Source organism: Achroia grisella, unplaced genomic scaffold (assembly GCF_030625045.1).
Source record: "Achroia grisella isolate CSIRO2021 unplaced genomic scaffold, CSIRO_AGI_Agris_v1 utg1248, whole genome shotgun sequence".
NCBI lineage: Eukaryota > Metazoa > Arthropoda > Insecta > Lepidoptera > Pyralidae > Achroia > Achroia grisella.
Window position 1 is genome coordinate 2,038,476 of NW_026712607.1, and position 15,457 is coordinate 2,053,932.

General features: G+C 31.7%; 2 protein-coding genes across 2 annotated transcripts; one reads left to right on the top strand and one right to left on the bottom strand.

The window, feature by feature from the left end:
* Nucleotides 1-8,348: 8,348 nt before the first annotated feature.
* LOC131854886 (large ribosomal subunit protein eL36) lies at nt 8,349-10,538 on the bottom strand. The gene is made up of 4 exons (XM_059206068.1): nt 10,430-10,538; nt 10,153-10,276; nt 9,543-9,635; nt 8,349-8,546 (listed from the first exon to the last, which is right to left on the bottom strand). Exons 2-4 carry the CDS (start codon nt 10,273-10,275, stop codon nt 8,394-8,396), a joined length of 369 nt encoding a protein of 122 aa, XP_059062051.1. The 5' UTR covers nt 10,276; nt 10,430-10,538; the 3' UTR covers nt 8,349-8,393.
* Nucleotides 10,539-10,825: 287 nt separating this feature from the next.
* Nucleotides 10,826-14,357, top strand: LOC131854918 (uncharacterized ENTR1 family protein-like). Its single transcript, XM_059206101.1, has 3 exons — nt 10,826-11,099; nt 12,206-12,244; nt 13,031-14,357. Exons 1-3 carry the CDS (start codon nt 11,061-11,063, stop codon nt 14,315-14,317), a joined length of 1,365 nt encoding a protein of 454 aa, XP_059062084.1. The 5' UTR covers nt 10,826-11,060; the 3' UTR covers nt 14,318-14,357.
* The last annotated feature ends 1,100 nt before the right edge of the window (nt 14,358-15,457 follow it).

Genomic DNA, 15,457 nt, shown 5'->3' on the forward strand with positions numbered 1-15,457 from the left:
AGTTACTTATTATTATGTATATTTGGTCTGTACACCTACATTTTAAGTAATAAAAAAATATCCTAATTTGTTCTTTTTGTCTATAATTATAAAATCGTTTAACCTAACTACTTATCCTGAAAAGCTGAAATTGTATTGGTATTTATATATATATATATATTAAAGTCAAAAACGTGTCTTACATTCTAGAACTATAAATATAAACATAAATATTTCATCAGCTAAGACAAAATTATTAATTTTGAATTAGTAAATTTCAACTTAGTTGCAAAGCCAGTAATTGGTAATGTTACTATACAATAATAATAGGTTAATTGTGCAAAAAAGTTACAAAATGGACTTAACTAAGTTTCCATATATTATGTATGTAGTAGTTGCAAGTAGTTCTTTAAACTATTTAGCGCCAAGTCCAGTGTAGTAGTGTCTAACTAGACCAAGCCTGTATCTCAGACACCATTGCTCTCCAAAAGATAATATGCAGGTACTATACGACTTTTAGCATATATGCGTCCTCAAAGTATAATCATTAATTTTAACACCATTTAGGTGTGAAAAGGCAAAAAAAGAAACATACACACTTTCCCATATATAATATTACGATGTGTTTAGGTTTAGCACGTGCTCAGACTAATATTTCCGCGTCCGCGGAGGATAAATAGTGTTTGCTGGACATTGCGGACTGGTGTACGTTATTCTCATACAGTTAGTACCTATTATTGCCTAACTTAATTCTATTCTAACGGACAATAAAGTACGTTGAGGACTTTTTTGATGTGTCGGTTCATATATTCGTGCCTTCATCATACTGGTTTTTATTCACTAGACTGTAAGTACATATTTAATTGCCGTACTAGTACCAGTGTCGCCTACACAGCTACGTTAGGATACGTATGCTCTTGACCTATCCTTGACCTTTCACTAGAAAATTTAGCTGGGGAGGGGATTGTTAGTAATGGGCAGCAATGATCTCATTGTACTCCACGTGGTCCTTCTTGGAAACTAGTTGTAGTTAATAATAATAATAAATTACCCTGGACAACCAACTCAGCGCCATCTAGTCCCACGGTAAGCAGAGCTTGTGTTATGGGTGCTAGACAATTGATATAAATACATAGACATTTTTTTTCGTAAATACATATACATAGAAAACACCTAAGTAGATCAATACAAACAATAATTTTCATCAATACAAAATGTATTGCACCGTGCGAGGAATCGACCCGCGACCATTAGAAGTAACGCGGTGTTCTAAATCGACCACAGAGACCGTCAAGTAAATTCCTGGTGAATTCGCCATTATAGGCCTACTGACCTGACTTCATGCTAATCCTAACCTATCTTCCACGTAGGCATATTGTTAGAACAGCTGGATCAGGGTCGAACTAGCCACGAGGCTGGGGCCCGTAATTTCTTAAATATAGGTATATTGTTATAGCAGTTAGTGCACGGTGCATATAAGGGATGCACCATGCATTAAAGAATATCAAATTATTTGCCCCTTTGTTTCTAGTTACTCGACTAGAAAATAAAAAAATATTTTCAAGAAATATAAGAATTCTAACTCCCTGCATGTACAATGAAGCAAATATAGATAACAGATGTATCGTATTATGCCCTCCGAACTATATTTTTAGACACATATTTTTATGTAAATAAGTACGTAATGTATGTGATTGATAATGATATTCATAGATAGTTATTTATGAAGTAAAGTAATTCTACATTTATTTACACTATAATTATATTATACAATCATTGTGTAAATAAATCTGTTTATTTCATTCATTTTATCTGTGTAAATTAATATTCTGTGGCATGATTCTATGTCTATACAAATTACAAGTAAATATAGTAAAGTGTCTGTTGTAATTTCATATTAATTTTTTTTGACGAAATGCGTATTAAAATATATATGATACATAATAAAAAAATAATTAGAAAGAAATAGATTATCGGTTTGTTCTTGCTTATCTCTAAAATAGCTAGACTGATATTGACGGTACTTTAGCTAGTGTTGTAACAAGGAACATCGACTACTTTTATTTATATATATTTTTATTTTAATGAATAAAAAAGGTCAGTTTTACGCGGACGAAGACGCGGGTTTCCGCTAGTTACGATATGTAAATGTAACATAATAATTAATAGATTTAATTAATTTTTTACACGATTTCTCTGAGTCCTCTGACCTTTTATACAACGTCACATGATTCATAGATGGGCCAAGACTTGAAAAAATAAAACAGTCCTCCTTACTGCATGCGTGGAGTAATGCCAATGGAGTAGTTTTATTATGATAATAAGTATAATAACCATTCCTGTGATAATAGTAATTATTAAAACATATATCTTATTAATATTATAAACGCGAAAGTTTGTGAGTAAGGATGCTTGATACTTTTTCACGCAAAAACTACTGAACGGATTTTAATGAAACTTAACAATAACATGGCTTATACATCAGAATAACAGATAGGCTATAAATTTCACGAGGGTGACCCCGCAGGCACGGCTAGTATATATATTCGTAATGAGATCTTATTTGATAAGGCCACATAATCATAGTGGCTCAGTTTTCGTCTCGCAAGTTACATCATAACATAAACTATATCAGTAGGTATTGAAACTTGACCCACGAGGTCGCCATGATGTAAACTGTTTGTTACTGAGTGGCAGCGTCGGCGTTGTCTCCACTCTCGACATGCGATGTTATGAACAATCAATGGAAATATCGTACTATACATTATTACACAAACAAAACGTATTTTGTGACGCGTATCGATTTTTAGAGGCATACAGAATGGATATTATTATCCTTACTAATATTATAAATGTGAAAGGGATGCTTGTTACTCTTTCACGCAAAAAGTGATGAACGGATTTTGATAAAACTTTACAGTAATATAGTTTATGTATTAGAATAATAACACATAGGCATTTATTGAAATTTATATATTGAAATCTAACGCGGGTACAGCTAGTAATAAATAACACTTAACAATTAACACAGTGCCAGTCCCACGGTAAGCAGAGCTTGTGTTATGGGTACTAGACAACGGATATAAATAGTTAGATAGGTACATCTTTTTGTAAGTTCATAATAACTAACTGACTCCGCAGACGCTGTTTTGCCGTATAAATTAAAATCGCTATTAAAAATAAGAGTGGATGGTAGAAGGGCGAATATTTACTGTTGTATGTAATTTAGTGCCACATTAAAAAAAAATAATTAAAAAATTTTGTCCAAACAATAAAAAACATGTTAGGGGTCTCAGACGTGCGGAATATGCATATAAAATTTCAAAAAAATCGGTCAAGCCTCGGAGGAGGATGGTAACTAGTATTGTGATAGAATTTTATATATAAGATTTATTTATTTCCTTGCTACATGGTACAGGTTTGGATCTTACGATATAATAAAAGTACATGAGATGCAACACAGTAACCCGTAGGTATGCAAATATTTAAAAAGATATCATAATTGTTTTAATACAAAACGTAGTTAAATTTCTTTTCATAAAAAATAAATAAGAGGTATGCTTCGCAGTTAGTATCTAAGTGCGCGGATGATAATGGTACATGGTACATGGTACTCGTACATCTGTTCTAACAATATTCGCTGGCGTAGCACCAGTGGAGCATGATAAGATGATCATAAGGTCAGATCAGTTAAACCATCAGGAAATTAAAGGAATTCACTAGGCATTAACCTTGACGCTCACCAGGGGGATGATGTTGGTATGCTTGATATGGGACACAGTCACCTAGATACATCAAAATAATAATTGCATTTAATAATGTCTAGTAAGACAAATTCAATATTGTCTACTAGGCACTGCTGTATCTAAACTGTGTCACCCCACCTTACATTTTCCTACTTTTATTTAGTATATAAGATCATTATTTTTATGTACACATTGTCAGTTTATCATCATCTGTAATATACATCGTCTCGACCAGCAACATAGTATCATTTACCCGCAACACTTGACATGTTTTATAATGGATTACAACCGCGTGGAAATCACCCTGGTGTAAACCTGTACATGTCTAGCAATTCCCTTCCCCCAATCTTGACATATTACGTTGTTAGTAATGGGGCCAACCCCCCCCCCCCCTAAATTCGTATACGTAAGGGTAATATTACAAGGTATTACTAGAAAATTGCGTCACATAATTATACGAGCGCCTATTCATAGTCGATAAGACCCACGGCCATAAAAAGGCATACTACATCGGCCATTGACTCCCTACAATTCGTTGTAGTACCGTTACCGTGTTAGATATGTTGTTAAAGCTTAGAGTAGACCGCAGAAGAAACGAATATGCTTTTGTTGATGTATTGGAATGGCAAACAACCTGATGATATGGGATAACCGTCGACTATGTATATGAACAGTACTAACGATGTAACGTGATCATATGACACCGGTGTTACCACACATGCGTTGATATTCCAGAGGACTAAGATGTCATGCCTCTTATCCAGCAATTTTACCCCCTAAACTGCACCGTACTACCGAAACGCAGGTAGCAAAACAAACTGCTTGGCGGTTGAAACAGGTTAGACGTAGTATTCACGCAGTAGACTTTTACTGACAATCTAGCTCTGGTAGGTTATTCCAGTACGATTTGGGTCCTATTATTTAATGCTGTTACCAATAATTCTCAATTGTGACAATAACTAACTACTTTTGTATTATGAGACTTGCAAGATAAATAGATATATTCCTAAATCAAATCAAATCTATCTTTATTCACGTAGGTCTAAATATAGACTCTTATGATAAGTCAAACCCACTGAATAAATAATTAAAATAATGGTCGCCCAGTGATCGACCATAATTAATTTAACATTCAGTAAGACTGTAAACAAATGATATTAATATATTCTCAATTTGACCACAGAGTAGCAATTAATAAAAAGAGTTTATATGAGTGTGTGTGTCAAATAACTGGTAATGTGAGTAATGTTTTTTTATGCATACTTTAAAAATATATTAGCATTCTGGTACAAAGTTTTTGCTTCGCGTATTAATGTAAAGATTATATCCATGAATTGTGGTTTTCAATACATAATTGCTAAGTTTTGCTTCAGTCGCAATGGGTTTGCGGTTCTAAATATATTATCAATTCTAGAGTTGCAGAAGCAAGTCAAATCATAATAGTTCGCACCTAGTTATCTGTCATTAATTTGAGTTGGAGAGTTGCAGAAACAAGCAAAGTTGTAAGATGCGCAATTGCGATAAGTAGGTACCTAGTGCCAATTCATATACATACTGCAAAAGTAGGAACATATTACTTTTCACTGCATTAGCTGGCGTAGCTTTTTAACACACCGTTTTATTTTCGATGGGTGTGTGATATTCTTGTGTGATACAAAATTTGTATAATTTTTTTTACTCGTCTAACTGTTTTCTGTATCTAATGATTTACGAAAAAAAACCTAATTGTAACATTTATGTAGTACTTAGGTATAGAGTAAGTTCTGTTTAGTTTGGAAACTAGATGGCGCTGTGAGGCATGGACACGTCATTATTAGGTATACATTGTGCACAGACCTTAATAAAAACGAGGCAGAAGATAGTTCTTTTATTACTATATACGTAATTTATTTATATTTATTTAACTTTAAACCTCACAATTATAATATATAGTTGATAGTACTTTGATATCTGCCGACTGTTCCACGAAATTCTGATTCTATGAAATCCACTTTAGGGATCGTCTGGTTTTCGGTGGCCTAGCGGTTTAACACACCTCCTTACTTCCAATGGTCGCGAGTTCGATTCTTTGCACGATGCAAACTAATTCATTAGTATGTTTGTTTGTATTGGTATGGATGTATTCTATGTATATCGTAAATGTACATAATATAAAACAATTATTACTATCACTAGCTCTAATACCCATAAAACAAGCTTGGGATTACATGAAGCAGTGAATAATTGTGCAGAGTTATTATTAGTATAAATAATGACTGTTCTTGTGAAACTTTTTTTCTATTCTTTTTTAATATATATTTTGTTAAATTTTATTAAGATCAATTTAGCCGTTATAGGAAACCGACAGACTTTCGGATTTATAATATTAGTATGGAATATATACCACGTAATTGCTGTAATTTTGTTATTGTTCTGCATTATAAATAGGTATATTAACCTTGAATTGTTTTCAACAGATTTGTTAGTTTATTGACGTTATTTACGTTAGTTATCAAAATAGGTTATCGCTGAGACCTGTAGGACCCCCTATTTCTTATAAATATATAATAGGTACGTCACAATAATGTAATAGCGATACACTTTTACAAAACAACCGGATTAGTAAACATAAATGGGACACAAAACTGTATTTTATGGTGACCGTCGCGTTGATCAGAGATAATAATAAGGCGGTGATTAATATATAAAGAAAAACAAATATAATATGGATTATATCTATTATTATATCAAATATATAAACTAATATACACTATTACATATAAAATTACATAAATAATAAAAATATTTTATGTGATTGTCAATAGGGGATTAATTAGTAATATGGATTAATGAACCCATTGCTAGCAATGTACCATGACAGGTTGAACTCCGTTGTTCCCCTTGGAAACCATCCTGATAAGTTACGGTCTCTATGGTCTAGTAATTTAGCACACCGCTTTACTTCCGATGGTCTCGAGTTCGATTCCTTTCACGGCATATACATTTGTATTCATGAGTATGATTGTCTGTATCGTTCTGGGTGTTTTCCCTGTAGGTATTTAAAAAAAAGTTATGTATTTGTATCAGTTATTTAGTACCCATGAGCTTTAGCTAGCTTAACTTGGGTCTAGATGACGCTGTGTGAATTGTAAAAAAGTTCATGGAGAATTTCATCAGGATGGGATAACTGACCTGACCTCATGTTTATCTTATCGCCTAATACCACAGATAACATAATATTACATACTAATACTATCCTGATCATCTGGATGAAAGGCATGACTCCAAAGGCTGTGTTTTTCTAGATACTTTGCCACCGACATTTCGTAATTACATATACGTAGAAAACACACATACGGATACAAACAATCATACTCATGAATACAAATGTTTGTGCCGTCCGAGGAATCGAACCCGCGACCATCAGAAGTAAGGTGGTGTGCTAAACGCCTAAACCACCAAATCCGTCAAATGTATGTTACTAGTAAATAGTTTAATGGCAAATATATTATGGCAATAGTTGTTCCTGCACAAGATTTTCATTTAACGTTAGACAGACACCTATATAGATAAGTACGCAATGAAAGTAAACAGGCTTTAAAAAAAATTAGTTTATTTTCTTGCCAGTTCTTCTAAATTGAATCTGTATTTTGAACTGGGCAGAAAAAAATATTAATTAAATACCGCTTATGAATGTTAACAAAAAACTTGACATTCATAAGTGGCTAAAATATCCTTTGTAGTCTTTGTAAGTGTACTTCTATGAATCAATGAATCATATACTAATTTATTGGCCCTTTATATACTTTGCTAAATATATATATATATATATATATATATATATACTTTTGATTTCTCTATATATAAAAATAATTTTTCTGGAAAGCATTGTGGTTTATTAATGACCCTTTTGTCAGAGATAACTCTTAACTTCTAGTTATGCATTGCTAATTTTGAAACATTGTTGTATATATAAATGAATAAATACATTATTGGATGGTATTTGCTTTGGATTAAGTATTAATTTGGTTAATTCCTATTATATCTATTTTTTTCTGGGCTAATTGACCTGAGTTTTTTCTCATCGCTATAGTTAAATTATAGCTATATTAATATTTACTAAAAATATATTAAATGCAATTAAATCTAAATATATATATAACTCAAAGGTGACTGACTGACATAGTAATCTATCAACGCACAGCCCAAACCTCTGGACGGATCGCCCTGGAATTTGGCATGCAGGTAGATGTTATGACGTAGGCATCCGCTAAGAAAGGATTTTGATTAATTCTACCCCCAAGGGGATGAAAGTTTGTATGAAAATTTGTCAATTTTAAACCGATCGGGCTGAGACTTTGCATGCATAAATCTACTATGATGTAGGCATCCCCTAAGAATGGATTTTGATCAATTCCACCCCTAAGGGGATAAATTAACGCGATCGAATCCACGGGTAAAAGCTAGTAAATTTATATAATCATATTTTCAGTACAAAAATATGGAATAAATTACATATAATTTAAATGTTAAAGTTTAAAAACCAAGGATACAGCTTAAAAATTATTCAGAATGTCCTGGAACGTTACAAAAACTAGGACATGTCCTGGGGAAACAGAACAGTTGGCAAATGAAATATGAGTGTAAAATAAAAAGTATAAATGTGGATTTACATTAGTTTATTACAGTTCACTTAGTGTGTGTGGTGGCGTGGTGGGCTTGCGCGGCCGCCTTCCTCATCTGCGCCAGCACATTGCTGAGTTCTTCACGCTTCCTCTTGGCGCGAATGTGTGTGCCCAAACGACGCTTCAGGAATTTCAACGCGCGCTTGTCCTTTGACACCTGTAAATAAATTATATAAAAAAATAAAATTATAATGAAAACAATTTTAGAGACTGTTGCTGTATGTGTTACCTAATCAAAATATTTTCTCATTTAATTTAATTTATTTGTTTGCTGAGTATAGGGCTTATAGGTTTTACAACATGGAATATTGGGGCCGTTCAAGTATTACGTAAGAAGATTTATTACAATTATTTACCCCCCCCATCTTCCTAGCCAGCAAAAGTAAAAAAAGCTCTTACCCCCTCCCTCTATGCTTACGTAAAACATTTTTTAATGTATTGTTTTTTTTTAGTAAAGACAATGTGAGGGTTGCCATACGTGTAAAAAAGAAAATAACTACAGATGACTATAAGAGACTAAACTCGCCTACTCCCCATGTCATGCAAAATAAGACCCCCTGCCCCACCATAGTGCTTATGTAATACTTGAACGGCCTGATTATGTCCACTGTATATAAGAGATGCAAATTTTTACGTTATTAAGTTCACCTTTGTATGAAGTTGCTTGTGCTGTTTGTTCACTGAGATCTTTTAAACTATGCACTATATTTTAATGCAGTTTTAGCAATAGGTAGGTAGTGACTAAAGGGGAATATTTATATGTATATTTGTGCATGACTGGGGCAGGTACCTAGTAACTTAATAATAAATTAAAAATATCTTTTTGATTGAATATACTAGGTTTGTTAAATAAAAAAATACTTTGTACTATAGCAAGTTTCAATTAAAATTTGGAAATTCAACTTGTCAATTAAAACAGAATTCATAAATCATGAATACAGTACAATGTTCTCTTGTGGAAAATCCTTAGTTACTAACTGGATATGAAATTTAATAGAAGACAAAAACAATAATCTATATTAATAAATAATCAAATAATTCAAAAATGTTTTTATTCTAGCAATTTCTTCTCTTTAGATAGTCATTTCAGTAAGAACATACACTAATATTGTTTCAAAAATGTCATAATTAAGAAAATTGAAATTGTACACACCTTCAGCAACTCCATAGCCCTCTTTTCATATTGAGCATGGCCAACTACCTCCCGTACTAAGTCACGGACAAACTTTGAGTGTTTTGTTTGCAGCTGAAAAGTAAAATAGTATACTTTATACTAACACTGACAGAATGTTTACAGGTCTGAAATTATGGTAGGAGATGTTGTAACTTGTGAAAGATGACGGTTGATATATTCCAGTCTGTATGTGCAGTTAAGTGCAATAATTATCTAAGCCATTTTATGTATTTTTTCACTATTAGAATAATGGATTTATTTTTAATGTTAGAAAATAAATAAGTTTTTGTATTACAAAAAGAAAAACAATAGCAATAGAAATAAATTTGTAGCGTTTCTATACTGTTATAGAGTTAAACAGCAAATATAAACTTAGATGAAATGAAGGATATCGTTGAAATAGTAAATAAATACATTTTTAGTATATCAAAACATTGCAATGTAATAATTTTCGGGAAACTTTTAAGTTTAACTTAAAAGTAAAGAGGTTCGTGAAAACGTAAACTGTAATGAAAATCATTGCAATCATGTCATGGTCAATTGTTCAACACAAACATAACCTAAAATTTTAATAAAAATAAATACATACACCCTTCAGTCTTGCTGGTCTGATTTTTATAGCTTTATCTGTAATTCCCTTTCTGCCGGCTGATATTTTGGTTGTTTTATGGCCTTTTCGGAGACCAACAGCAATTTCAAACCGCGGCGCCATGCTGAAATTGCAATAATATAAACCTTAGCTAAAAAAATAATGGACCTATAACGACACTGGCTATTATTATAAACCAAAATTAATATTCTGTACATAAAATTATAAAAGATTATTATGATTTAAACAAATTAATATTAGAAAATTCTTTACGTACTTCTTGGTTTGACAGATTCTACCAAAAAGAATATTTTTTTATTTTTTTTATCCGAATCTGTCTCGTTATACATATAAAACTCCTATCTACGTAGAAAATTGACAGTGGCAGTACCACAGACCAATTGTGGTTAGTGCAGTTAACACTTCTACTGTAGAAACTAACTAACTGTAGGATTATAATTTGGATAAAATCTCGCAATTTAAAATCTTTTAATGTTATTCAAAATGTTTGCAACACCTGGCACCCGTAGCCGTAAAACATTAAATAAAAAATGTCTCGACTCTCGACCCATAGACAATGAGTTTTATTACTGACTGATGAGTGACACATCATGACTGACAATTAATGACAATATGTCAGTCCTAGCAGGTTTTGACATACTTTGAAGTTGATAATTTCGGTAGAAATATTTCGTAAAATTATATTTATTTTTTGTGAAATACATTTATGGAAATTTTTTTTTATATTTACATGAATACTATTGTTTTACATAATAACATAATTAGAAATTAATGACAATGTTGCGATAACGTTAAACTGTCTTAATTGAATTATATTGTTGTGGAAACATGTCAATAACTCACATAACCTTACTAAAGTGTCTGAATATTATTGAATAAATGTAAAAATGGAAGTTGGTGCAGTTAAACAAGATTTTAATACAGAGGTAATTGATGTTTTATTTTTTAAAACTGTATCAATTCTTCCTTAAATGTGTTCATTATGGCTCACACATGTCCATTCAATACTATACAACCTCATTTTTAAAAACACTGTATAAATTTCTTTACACCCATTATAATGTTCCACGGACTTTAACAGTTTACAAAAAAATAGAAATTAATAAACACTTAAATGTCAGAGCACCATAATACATAATTATTTGAGGCTAATAATATAATATTAAGTAAACTATATCATCAAAAACATATTACGCCGACCCTATATAAATGGGATAAGGAAGATGAAGATGATGACTTCTCCCTTATCCCATTTATTTGGGGTCGGCGTAATATGTTTTTCTCTTCCATTCATCCCTGTTCGCAGTCAACTCATTATAGTTATACTATACTATATGTATAAGTATACTTATTAGAACCAAATATATTTAAATATATGAGTCCTAACATGTTAAAATTGTGGTGGTAATTTTGTATGCTACCTATAAGCATCCTCTGGTGGTAAATAAATATAACAACCAGTGATGTTTGATTGTAAAACTAAAAAGCGATTTATTTCTAGAAAATGCATAAAGTAGCAAAACAAAATAATATCACCATCTACTTTTAACACAGCAACATGTAGTAGTTCATGTACATATTCTTCCTATGTGATGGGTTGAAAAAAGGTCTTAACATGTCTATACAAACTTATATAACTCGGAGCGGTGACATACATTACCTGGCCTCCCTTTTATTAATATATTTGTTTATACAAGTTTAGACACGTTTCTACAGACTTAAACAGAAATTTCTATTGACGAAGTTATTTTAGTTGTGTACATTTCACAAAATGAGTATTTACAGCTTCGGCCAAAAATCTTTGATTGTTGATATCATCATCATCATCATCTGAAATAGTTATATGTAAAACTTGTAAAAGTGACGTGTCTACTGCAGTCCACTGCTTTAAAATTATTTTATCTGTGACATCAGTTATAAACTCAGGCCGTTGATCGGAAATGCATTTGAGGTTAATCTCCGATGCGATTAAGGTCACGTAAATCTTTTCAGCTTTTGATTGTTGATATAGTAATATGTATTCCATTTACAGGTCATCTTATTGAAGAAGAAGATTGTGTCAGGTGAATCTGTTACGCAAGAAAAACTATGAATGAAGAATCAGGAAAACCACAGGATGAATTGATTGTGTCAGGTGACGGTACTTGGAAGAAAAGAGGCTTTTCAGAATCTACAAATCAGTTTTACACAAGTTTTTGTGGTGGATGTAATTTGTGGAAAAATAAAAAAAAAAACAAATCCTTTACAAGAAAAGCATAAAACGGAACTTGCAGACGAAAAAGGTCTGTAGAAAAATATGGCGTAAAGAACTAACAACTGATGCAAAAATTTAAAAGTAACAAAAAAAAGCAGATACTGCTGTTGTCCAGGTAAACTTACTGATAAAGTTATCCAAGAAATTACAAAATTCTACGGATTTTAATTTTAAAGCAACGTACTATCACAAATGTTCTTCTGTTTGGACCAATTTCATATATTATTATTATATTTGTGTCCTTCTTGAATGTTTTTTTAAATTTTTCTTTCATCCTATTTAATGTGTGATGTAACACATATTATATTTTTTGTAATATCCTATATATACATTTATATTGTTTTTAATTAATTTATATATACTGAAATCAAATATGGAATTCAATTTCAGTATATAACATAATTTGGGCATAAATGTATTGGTTTCATAATAATATTGTCATGTTTGAATATGGTCTATTGATTTTATTTTTAGTTTGTGCTATAAATGCTATTTATGAAAACACTAATTCAAACTATATATCATTTATATTATTTTTAATTAATTTATAAACTATCTCTTATAAATATCTTCACTAATCACAAATACCTGATTTTTTTTCAGAAAATAAAACCTAAAGAATTAGCAAAATTTATGATAACACACACAGGTAGTTTGAATGACTACTTGAATAAGCCAAATGTAAACCAGGAGAAAGCATGCGCCAGGTTGTTGCTACATAAGTCATTGCAAGATAAGTATAAATTCATCAGAGATAGATTTGCTGGGATTCCTATAAAAGACTTGTTTATGTCTCGACAAGAGAGAATAAAGATGAAAAAAGAAGCAAATGACAAAAATAAAAAGAAGAAAGGCAATGTTGTAAATTCTGAAGGGAAATGGGAAGTAAGAGATATTGAATTAGACACTGATTTTAAACAAACAGTTAAAACTGCTACCTCAGATGAAATGGTAGCATCTGATGAAGAGGAATCTGGTGATGAAGGGGAGTCTGACGATGAAGAGGAGTCTGGTGATGTAGAGGAGTCTGGTGATGAAGATGTTGCTTCTGTAGATCAAAGTGAAGTTTCTAATGAGGAAAATACAAGCTTAAATAATTATGATATGCATGACTCTCCTGAAAATACACAGAAAGCAATTAATGTTGTAGCGAAAGATAGGAATATAGATAACACTGTTAATGAGACAGCAGATGTCGGGAAATTTGTTAAATTTGTTCCTGATAAATTTGAAAATGATGCCATCACCTGTAATAATAAAAGGAATAATACTGATACTGACAAAGGTAAGAATAGAAAACCGTCGAAATCAACTGAACATGTGAAGAAAAAAGTGAAAGATGACAATAAGAACAAGAATTTTAATGAAAAGATTTTATTAAGAAAATTTAAGAAAGATACAGACTTAGTCCCTGTAGCTGATACAAAAGTAGTAGATCCATTTTTCATTACAGCAACAGGAGAAAATTATTTATCAGTTGCAGAGCCAAGACAACCTGATGAAGTTAAAGAAATTCACAAACAAGGCAATAGAAAACTAAGAAGAGCTGCAATGTTTGGACATGTTCCTAAAATAAAACCTCGTCGTGACAATTTCCAAAATAAAAGTAGTTATAATAATGGTGATAAATTTAATAGTAATTTAAACAACAACTTTAATAACCAGAGTGATAATAATGAAAGTAAAACAGCAAGGTTTGGTTATGGCAAGTCAAATATGAATGATAATACAAATTCAAGACTTAGTAATAAGTTTTCGAATTCCAGTGATATGAAATCTGATCAAAATGAGGATAAGAAAGAAAAATTGCACCCATCTTGGGAAGCTAAGAAGCGTCAATCTGGTATACTACCGTATCAAGGTAAAAAGGTTGTTTTTGATGATGGGTAGTGGATTTAAACGTAACAATAAATGTATTAGTTAAATAATAAATTATTATTACATTTGAAAATGTCTTTTTGTACTTATGACTCATCATGATTCAGATGTTCGTTTGGTCAATATAATAATATTTATTAAAAGCAGATTTAAAATTACGCCTTGTTGTCAAAATGGCACAAATGAAAGAATTAAATATGAAAGATGTTACTTAAGATAAGACGAATCTTGGTTTATTTATTGGTTGGTTATACCAATTGCTATCAAACTTTAAAACAAATTGGGATAGTATGTACTATTTGACAGTTTCAGTGTACTATTTGTTAACAAATGACTCATAGTATTTTTGAGGACAGATCTGAGAACTAAAGTGCGATGCCTATGGCATGGCATAGCATTACATATTTTGCTTTCTAATTCCTATTCTATTATTTCCATTTTAAGCTGGATCTGGTAGCTAAAATACTCGAGTATCTAAGACAATGAATCGCAGATTTAGCCAAATTAACTAGGAAACACCAGCCCGAATCCTATGTGGTTGTAGGCTACACAGATAAACGAAATATCTGCTATAGAGAGTACACACTCTATCTTGAGGAGATAAAAACCATCGCTCTTAAGAATATCTGGGCAGCGAACTATATATAAGGGCGAGCACAATAAATCTGCAGGTCATAGTGTTACAGGTCTAAAGCACTGCGTAATAAAAAAAAGACATGTATCCAAGCAGACTTGGTTTAGATTTTATTTGGTAATGTTTATGTTTGGTAGTTGTTGCGAACTATTTTTATACCTTTTTTATTATCTATGTTTTTTATTATATTATATTGTTTTTATATGACATAAGTAAATTTAATACACAATTATTCTTCAACTACAACGGTGCCGTTTTACTTTTGCTCGTCATCTTGGTCTCCATCCTTCACAGTAGTGTTGTACTTCCCTGTTAGATTGGGTTGAAAATCAATAACAGTACCCTTTATAAACTAGACGCAGGCAGAATGATAGCTGCTCGAATTTGTTTGTAAAATCCTCATGCTGTCCAGAATATTTGTGTAATTTAATGTCGTACTTTACTAGTTTATACCAGCGAATTTTAAATTCCACATTAATAACAATTTCCTTCCCCCCTTATTCTGTATAATGTAATAC